This window comes from Micromesistius poutassou (assembly GCF_964030765.1).
Source record: "Micromesistius poutassou genome assembly, chromosome: 24".
NCBI lineage: Eukaryota > Metazoa > Chordata > Actinopteri > Gadiformes > Gadidae > Micromesistius > Micromesistius poutassou.
In genome coordinates this window covers 3,144,515-3,154,278 of record NC_140294.1, presented here as the reverse complement: position 1 = coordinate 3,154,278, position 9,764 = coordinate 3,144,515, and the positions used below count along the sequence as shown (strand labels likewise).

The 9,764-nt window shown below is 45.0% G+C and overlaps 1 protein-coding gene across 1 annotated transcript in view; it reads left to right on the top strand.

The window, feature by feature from the left end:
- Positions 1 to 293: 293 nt before the first annotated feature.
- Positions 294 to 9,764, top strand: part of tmtops2a (teleost multiple tissue opsin 2a) — a gene marked incomplete at both ends in the record, with an annotated part of 29,173 nt that continues 19,702 nt past the window's right edge. Inside the window, one exon of the mRNA XM_084487980.1 lies at positions 294 to 651. Coding sequence (XP_084344106.1) covers positions 294 to 651 — 358 coding nt within the window. The remainder of the gene's footprint in view (positions 652 to 9,764) is intronic.

Sequence of the window (9,764 nt, the reverse complement as noted above, 5' to 3'; positions counted from 1 at the left end):
GCTGCTACCGATGCCTGCCGTCGACCAGGTAGTACCGCTTTCTAGGTTTAAACCAAAGACGTTTTTATTCTCCAAAACACAAAAAGTGACATGAGGACTTCACTGGGATCCGAAATACTCCTGGGATAACATCACCATCCCGCGCGCCATGTCGAGACGGCTCGCGCGCCCCATCCATACTGACACCGCACACCACCTGACGATGCAGCTGTCCGCCACGCGCCGAGATGAAGCACGCGGCTCTCTAACATAGCGAGCAACAAACAAACACAACAAACAAAACAACACCCAGAATGTTTCCCGACGTGGGGAACGCGAGCGTCGTCTCCAACGCGAGCGACGACGAGGACCTGCTGAGGTGGAGCGACCGCCCGCAGGAGCGGCTGACGCGCACCGGGCACACGGTGGTCTCCGTGTTCCTGGGCTCCATCATGGTGTTCGGCTTCCTCAACAACCTGGTGGTGCTCGTGCTGTTCTGTAAGTTCAAGACGCTGCGCACGCCCGTCAACATGCTGCTGCTCAACATCAGCGTGAGCGACATGCTCGTGTGCGTGTTCGGCACCACGCTCAGCTTCGCGTCCAGTCTGCGCGCGCGCTGGCTGTACGGGAGGCACGGCTGCATGTGGTACGGCTTCATCAACTCGTGTTTCGGTGAGTGGCTCCTGCAAGTGGATGGTATTATTTGTGGTGTTGGTGAGTTTATTCGCCCTTGGTAAAGTCCCCAAGGAAAAAGGACCATAACGGTCCTATTAGTATTCCTAGTAGTCCTCTCTCCCTCAAGCTCAATGGCCTATTTGGGGGCCGCTGGCCGCTGAAAATGGTTGGTTTATTATTATGATATATATGTAATAAGTGGTATATATTAATAGTACTGTAAAGGTTTATTTATTCCATGTCCTTTAGTGTATGTGTAATTTGTCTTCTATACTCTATGGCAGCTAACATGTTAAGCTCAAATTCCTGAATACTTGAATACTTGTCGACGTTGGCTCTAGGGTTCGTTTTGGTTCGTTGGAGGCCACCAGCATGGCTGCTGAGGCGCCTTGAAGCTTGTCGTGTTTACTTTGTGGATGGGGAACTGTCTGTATGTGCTTGAAAATCTGTTGTTCATTCACTCACACGGTCGCAGAACACGACACGCTTCAAATGAGTTGTTTACACTGTCACTTAAGCGTGACAGTGTGTGGAAATAGGTCGACCTCTTTCTGACAAAACATTTAAATGAAGCAATCATCTAAAACATGACAAAATGTGCCTGATGTTGCGGAACATTTATAAGTGACATATCGAAGGCTTTTGAAGTCTGGTTTGCATGGCAATTTTTTGGGGGGGAACTGCTACAATTTCTTAATTGAAATCAACATAATGGATGCTCTTATTTGAAAATCACTTTAAAATCAAATGCATTGCATGGTTCACAGCGGGAAGTGAACCCCAGACACATGTGATACCATGCTCTGCCAGACAGAACCACCTGACGCCCTCAGAGAACAGTGCTATATTAAAGGTCCCATGACATGACACCAGGTGTGGTGTGATTAGCCGTTACAAGCCGTTTTGGAAATCTGCCCCTTATGACATCTAGGTGGACACGCCCACCTGTGATGTCATAAGGGGCAGATTTCCAAAACGGCTTGTAATGGCTAATCACACCACACCTGGTGGCATGTCATGGGACCTTTAAGGTCCACTACAGATGTCTTTCTTTTGTTTGTTCTCTGTGCGTCTCTGAAGGGGTTCAAGAAAATGTCCCTTTAAAAACGGGCTCAATTAGAACAAACAAGCAAGCCTTCTAATTGTAATACTTCTAATGCTAGTCTAGCCTAAATAACCTCCTCACAGAACATTTTCAGTTATAGGTGTAATTAGAACATATTAATGATGTTACGATCGTATCAAGGGCTTACATCATGAATGGTAAAAGCTTGCATTTTCAAATTGAAAATAATGAATAATTTAATTGTATCATTAAACTATTAAATGTAATTTTTCATTCCTGAAACACTATGTAACCACACACACACACACACACACACACACACACACACACACACACACACACACACACACACACACACACACACACTCTTCCCTAAACATGTGAGTGTGTATGAGGAGCAGGGTTCCTATAGCGATCAGGGTGTGCTCTCCAGAAGGGCTCACATGAGGATTAAGTCTGGTAGAATCCAGACCTGGAACTCTGGTACGCCCCCACACTCCTGCACGCACTCAGGCAGTCGACGACATGATTCATCCACTGTGTCAACTAGGGATGTTTAAAATGAACACCGTTTTTACCGGCACTGACATTCGACCGACCTCCTCCATGTTCCCACTCCCTCCCGCTCCCTCAGATCCTCTTCCTCCATACGCCTGTCTGTCCCCTCCGCCCATCTCACCGCCGCGGGGCGCAGAGCATTCAGCCGCTCTGCTCCCCGTCTCTGGAATTCATTACCAACCCCAACTCCCCCATTCCCCCATTTCAAATCACAACTCAAAACACATCTGTTTAAAACTGCCCAGTCCATCTGATGCCAATCACTATGTCTCTTACTATTGTTTTTATTTGTTATTATTCATCAGTTTTTAATCACACATTTATTCTCATCGTTAATCCTTGTCACTGGAGCTAGCATCCCTCTGGTGTCTATCATATCGCGTCTTCATTTCATCCGGACGTTTTTCTGTCTACCTGCCGGAGTGACAAAACACACCGACCAAGCCATGTTTTGAATACATCACCCCTGGATTTCTTTACCTGTCAAACAGTAACGTCTGCATGCTGTTGGCTGGCGGCAGGTGTTCACGGTCACAACAGATGCCGCGGATAAGCAAAGCTAATTCCATACACTGCCTCTCCCTCCGCACTCCAAGTGGCACCAATCACCGTGGACATCAACAGGCATAAATAGACAGAGATGGTAATGAGGCGAGTGGATAGTAATTAGACTCTACCTGAACATGCCGGGGTCGTTGTTTTCTAGTGTCCTTATATGGTGCAGCAGCCCAGCCAGCAGGGCTGTTAAGCGTCAACGCGGCTCATCTGCACGAAGCACGTCGGCTATAGGTGTGCGTGGACATCACAGCGCGGGACGATGGAGTGTCAACCCTGTGAAGTAGACGTGTGCTCGGTGGGTCGGGGGACGGGTTGTTATTCCGTTGGTTAGCCCCAAAGGTTGGGTTGTTTTAAACTGTGGCACAGCGTAGGATTTGGGCATTGCTGTAAAAGAGCTCTTTGAGCTCAGTCTTTTTCCCCTGAATAAACAAATCTATATATAAATGGAAATACAGGTTTGAGGATTTTAAGAACGTATACAGGTTGAGGCTGTTGCATTAAAAGGCAACTGGGATGATGAGAAAATTCCACTTCATCCTTGAAATGAAAACAACAATTTAACAGCAATTCAGTACAAGTTTCCATCCAAGAGCGGCTTATTTACTTACTGACATACTTTATGGCATTAGAGTAAACCTGAAGAAAAAAATTCTTATTTTCAGCTATTTCCACCACCAAAATCCGTCTTATTTCCCCTTTCTTCGTTTTTACTGCTGCTGCAGTATATGTGTGTCTGTGTATGTGTGTGTGTGTGTGTCTGTGTCTGTGTCTGCCTGCCTGCCTGTGTGCTTGCGTGCGTGCTTGTTGGTGTATACATATACAAACCGCCGTTTAGGTCATTTCTAGGGCATCTATTCTTGTACCTGATAACTGGTTACTGTTTACAGTTGATAAAGACTCAGATTTTTACAGCAGAGTTCTGAGATAGAGGTTGTTTTAGCCAAAACACTGTCTCTCTCTTCTTTTGGTTTGTTCTAAAAAAACATGGTTCATCTAACATTTAGCTTCGGGCAGTATAATGTTTTTAAATCGTTTTATTTTCACCCATTTCAAATTAACATTGGTTTCTGCACCTGCACCCTTCCCATGGAGAATGTTGTTAAATAAGAGATTGCAGGTATACAAACCTCAACAGCAGTAAATGTCAAGCAGCCGTAGTTCCTGCAGAGAGGTTTACGACCAGATTGTGCCACTTAACCATCATTTTGCAGCCACATGGCTACCCTTGCAGGAGCCGCCTCCCCAACACATATTTCAAAATAAACCCTCATTCATATGACAAGAGCTGGAAAGAGCTGCTAATAAGAACAGGCTGCTTTCATTACAAAACAAAAGTAGCCTTGCTCCCTACAAATACAGAGTGTACATGAATTCAGGATATCTATTCAATTCAAATTCTTATTTTTCGGATAGGAACTGTGTTTGTGTTCAAGGACCATAGTGCAATAAGAGAAGAGACAACATAAACGGCTTATTATGGTCCCGCGTTCACGCAATGCAAGACGCTTTGATGCAGTCGTGGACCTTTATGGTTCTGCGTCGGGTTTTAGTGAGCAGACCAATCACAGCCATTGCGGCTGCGTCACCTCGACGGAAGGTTACAATTTTTGGGAACCGCATGTCAGGCCCTTGCGGTGGATGCAAGGACCTCTGGGGTCCGTAACCCCCTTGCGTTGCGTGACCGTGGGACCATAATCAGCCCTTAAGTGTACGACACAACAAATCAAGTGCATGTTCAAAGCTAACTAAAGTGTCCAGCAGAATGGGCGCCTGAATGGTTAGATTACACTGTATATTGTAGCGTTCACTATAGTTAGAATAAATGCATAAAAATCTATATTTATGTTTGTATGTGTATACATTTATATAGCACATGTTTATCTTACAAGGCAGGTTTTACACAGAGTTGTTCGTCGTGCTGGAACATCAGTGTGTGTGTCGGTTTGTGTGTGTCCGATTATGTGGGAGTGACAGGGTGGGATGGGGGGTGGGGGGGGGAAGTGGAAGTCTCAGAGTTAGTGAGAGGCAGCGGGCTTGTTTGTGAACTATTCAGGTGGCTTCAAGGTTTTGGTCTTGATAGACCGGAGCGCTTTGCTGGACGATGCATGCTGCTTCCTGTCAGTCAGGAAGCTAGTATTCCTCCTGCTTGGATAATATGTCCTGGAGAAGAGTGGAGACGATGGTGTTGAATGCGAAGCCAGAGTCCGCAAACATGATCCTGGTAGATGCAGCGTGAGTCTAGCGCCCTGTCCCAATTCTCCCCCTTCCCCTAGATTTGAGCCCTAACCCTAGATTTTGCACGTTCCTGCGAAGGGGTAGGGTGTCCCAATACTTAAGGGAGCAAGGGGGAGTGCTGTTTTTCCCTTAAAATCAACCCTTCAACGCTAGCCAGCTCGGTAGCTGACTTGCAGCTAAGGGCACTCAAAGTGTTCTTGTTAAGGGGAGAGAAATGGGACTGGGCCTAGGTGCTGGGAGATGAAGAGTCCCATGTTGACTACGTCATCTACAGACGTATTGGCTCCGTAGGGGAACCGTAGTGGGTCAAGAAGGGGGTGAGTGAGGCTTGAGGGGGGGTCAGCAAGAGGCACTCAAAGGTCATCGTGACCACAGACGGCAGGGCGGCAAGAAGCTCAGCAAGAGCGAATTGACTGGTAACCTGAAGGTTGCTGGTTCGATCCCGGCTCCTCCTAGCTGAGTGTTAAGGTGTCCCTGTCGCCTTGCACGGTTCACTCCGTCGTCGGTGTGTGAATGTGTGAATGAATGGTTGTAAGGCGATGACGGTAGTTGTTTTGAGGCCGGCAGGTAGGATGCATTGGATGAGTGAGGTGTTGTAGATGTCCTTGAACACTGCTGGTGTGAACAGTGATTAAATAGAAGGGGAGACAGTGTCCAGCCCAGCTGCCCTGCAGGGGTCATTGTTATAACTCACCCTGGTGGTGCGTGCTTGTAAAAGGCTGTCCTCACAGAAGCTGATGTATGTCCCATACATCATAACCACTGTGTGCTTCCAGGCTGTTGGAGGCAGTCCTAATAAAGTCCCAGTCTGTCTTATCATGGTTTCTATGCGGCATCAATTCTGATCTCACCACACATGGTTTAGAAAGTTGTAGTTTCTGCCTGTATGCTGGGATCGGATTAATAGCAGAGTGGTCGGATGGCCTCGGAGCCAGGGAGGGACTACCTAATGACCTCTGACGGTGCTGTAATGATGATCTAAAGTGTTCTCCTACCTGGTCAGCCATTTAATTAACAATTTATATTTGGGGTGTTTGTGAGTTAAGTCGCCCTTGGTAAAGCCCCCAAGGACCATAATGGTCCTATCAGTATTCCTAGTAGTCCTCTCTCCCTGGAGAGCACCATTACTATTGGGGGGCCGCTGCTAATAACATATAAAGTAATAGTTGATAAAGCTTGATTTCCTGCCATTCAAGTTAAAATATGCATGGGTTATCAATTGATGTACTGTTATTAACTACAAATGATTTGCTTTGCTAAAGGTGGAATTGGTGTAAGTCCCAGGGACACATGAAGGGATGTCAAGGGACACAGAGGGAATTCATTTGTTTGTCACCGTTCTCGTCATGTGCAACACATCTGAGACAATTATTGTTATCCACATGCAGAGGTTATTTAGTGTCAACTCGTTGTGATACTGATCCTTCATGGACAATTAATGAACATTCCATGGCAATCAGAGAGCGGCTCTGATTGAAATAAACATGTCTATCAAGGCACACACACTCGTTGGGGGTGTTGATGAATGAATGTGTTGGTGATTAATGAATAAACACATGTCTTTCCCCTGCAGAGTTGTTTTGGTTGACATCGCTTTAACTGGATGTGTGTGCAGACTTCTACATCGTCCCTTATATTAGGTGTACAAAAGGATTTATAGAATATATGTGCAGAAAAAATTTAGGAGCCCCCACCAAAATGGGAGGAGAACCAATAATAAATGGAGATATTCGTTATTGAAAGAGAGCGGATTTTGAATAAAAGGTAGATGTATTTCCCCCATTTCAAATCACAACTCAAAACACATTGGTTCAAAACTGTCTATTCCATCTGATGCCTATTGCTATGTCTCTTACTATTGTTATTACCAGTAGCGTACCGTGGGGTTCAGGGCCTTCAGTAACAAACTCCAACACCCAACAACGCCCCCCCCCCCCCCCCACAGACATGCCCACAAATATCATATTAGGTGCCGATACAGCCAACAAAGCCATATGTGCATCACACTATGCCACACTAACAAGACAGATGATCTTCAACAACAGCGCACATGCACACCACTGTGCTTTACCGCAGCTAGACTTGTGCTTTACCGCAGCTAGACTTAAGCAGCATCACCATCAGATCTTTTATTATGTCACTCCGCAACCAGATTGCACATCACACACACGACACAAAAACAAGTTTTCAGAGTTATTGTTATATTGTTCACCGGATGCTTTCGCAACTTCAACCTCAATGGATTCAATTAAGTATAGCGACAATATTACAAGTGCACGGCCTCCAGCCCACGAGTAGTTGAGAACGGGTTCATTTAACATAGGCCTACTTATTAAGCGGCATCACTGAAACACAGCATTACCGTTTAGCCTACTGCCCAAATTCCAGCAATATATTTAAAAAAACAAAAAACTTTAAATGACCTCATGCAGTCGGGCGTCCTGTTTTAGTTTAATGAGCAGCTCCTTCTCGATGGCAATAGATGCTAGAGAGTCGGGTCTGTCCGGTTGCATTCCGCGACTCCACGAGTACGTTTTAATGCTCTTGAGAGTTGAGAAAGAACGCTTGAAATTAACTCTGTCTTCTCTCCAAACGATCGCCTTGAAAAAGGCAAACGAAGGAGATCAGAAACAGGATCGCTAGGTGGTGTGAAGGCGCTGGCCATAGTAATTCATATCAACTCTCTCTCACTACCCGCCAACGTTTCAAACTTCCCTGATGACATCACCGGGGGCCAGCACCGGCATATTGCTGGGCCCTGGGGGCGTTCTATCACTACACATCAACATTTGATTGGCTGATGACACATGTCAGTCAAATTTATTATCCAATGGGAGGTGGTAGCTTCAGCAGAAGGCTAGCAATACTTCTAGTGCTGGCCCCGCTGGTCCATGTAGCTGTGATGTGTTATTCAGCTGAGCTCAGCCCTACAAAAAGAACCGTTTTCCTTCTGGAATTATATTGTAATGTACTGAAAGAAATATGGAATTAAGATGCGTTCAGACACACATTAATGTAATAAAAAAAAAAAATATATTATTTAGATTTTGACAGGGCCAGCAGAGAAGGCCCTGCTGGCCCTGACGGCCCACCACTGGTTATTACTTTTTCTTTATCTTATTGTTTTTTATTTTTAATGACTTTTGTGTATCTTTGTACGACGTCCTTGAGTGCCGAGAAAGGCGCCTGCAAATTTAATGTATTATTATTATTATGTAGAGAAAAATTAAGTATATTAAATGAATTTTATCCCGCAATCAAGATAACCTTCAAAAATTGCTGTTACATTTGGCAAGCAAGCTTACTGACAATGAATGCTTAAATAAAATGAAAATTCAACTTCAACTCATGGACATTGTATTTCCATAAGTGACCAAATGGCCACAAGTTTACAGCTCAGAATGCATACACAGAATGCAGTGTAATATGCATACACTGCATATTTAAAGCATTCACCAATAATCCCCTAAACCACAATTATGCATTCCCCCAGGAACAGCCCTACAGAAGAGCAATGGTAGTGCCAGCCCTCACTCACAGTGAGGAATAATAATGGATTATTATCAATAACACTTACTATTGCAAAGACATGCTAATACAATTAAGTCACTTAAGTCACGAATGAAAGTCATGTTTAACTGAAAGAAAAAGGTTTGCTTCAAAACAATTATTTTGTTATTGACACAAATTCTCAAAATTATATTTGGATTTTGAACAGATTAAATCGTGAGAGCGTATGCCACCAAAACAGTCAAAATTTGGAAGCGCGCCCTGTCGCCACGTTTGCTCGCCTTAACAGTTACTCAGGTCGGATGAGCGTCATTCAAAACATGTGGCTGTGAGACTCTTCACACCACAGCCAATTAAGCTGCATGTTGCTGGTTCACCAGCTGTTGCGCTCTGCCTTTCACATTGCATAGATTTGAGCAATCATCTCCACCTCACTGGAACATGATTCGAGCAGACCAATCGATTGAAGATAACACAGAGCGACCGAGGAATGGTAACCCGCAATGTCGTCTGGCCACTTTGGGTTAGATTACAGATTTATAAAGAGAGGGATCTGAAAAAGATCACAAGAGAGCCAGACAAATACACCCTCCCCCTCTGCAGCCTTCCTCCCTACATTTCTCCACAATTGAGAAGGTTTCTCTCAAGCACCTGTGGTGGAGCTATTATGTTTTTTGCGATCATGTGATTGACAGGCAAGATGGATTTGATTAACCGATCAGGGAAGAGATGCCTCTTTTTGTCTGAAATCTGCCTTGGACTGAAATCTAAATGGGCTCATGCAGAAGCAGGCGCAATTAAAGGAGAATTTCCCCGGTGGAGACATGAATCTGTATTGAAAGTGGGTCATATATTTAGTCAAATAGTAACATAAATTTCTAATTTGGTGCCTTCTTGACCGAGAAAAGGCAGACTTTTTGGCGTTTGTGGATTGAAGACGACAACTCCCACAATGCCAATCAGCGTTCACTCCCTGAGGGACGTAACATAACAGCCAATCAGCGTTCACTCCCTGAGGGACGTAACATAACAGCCAATCAGCGTTCACTCCCTGAGAGACGTAACATAACAGCCAATCAGCGTTCACTCCCTGCAGTCCAGAGTGAATGGAGCAGGAGGAGAAGGTGATTGTTGCCCTTTGCGGTCTCCCGGAGCTCTATATCTAAATAATATAATAATATAT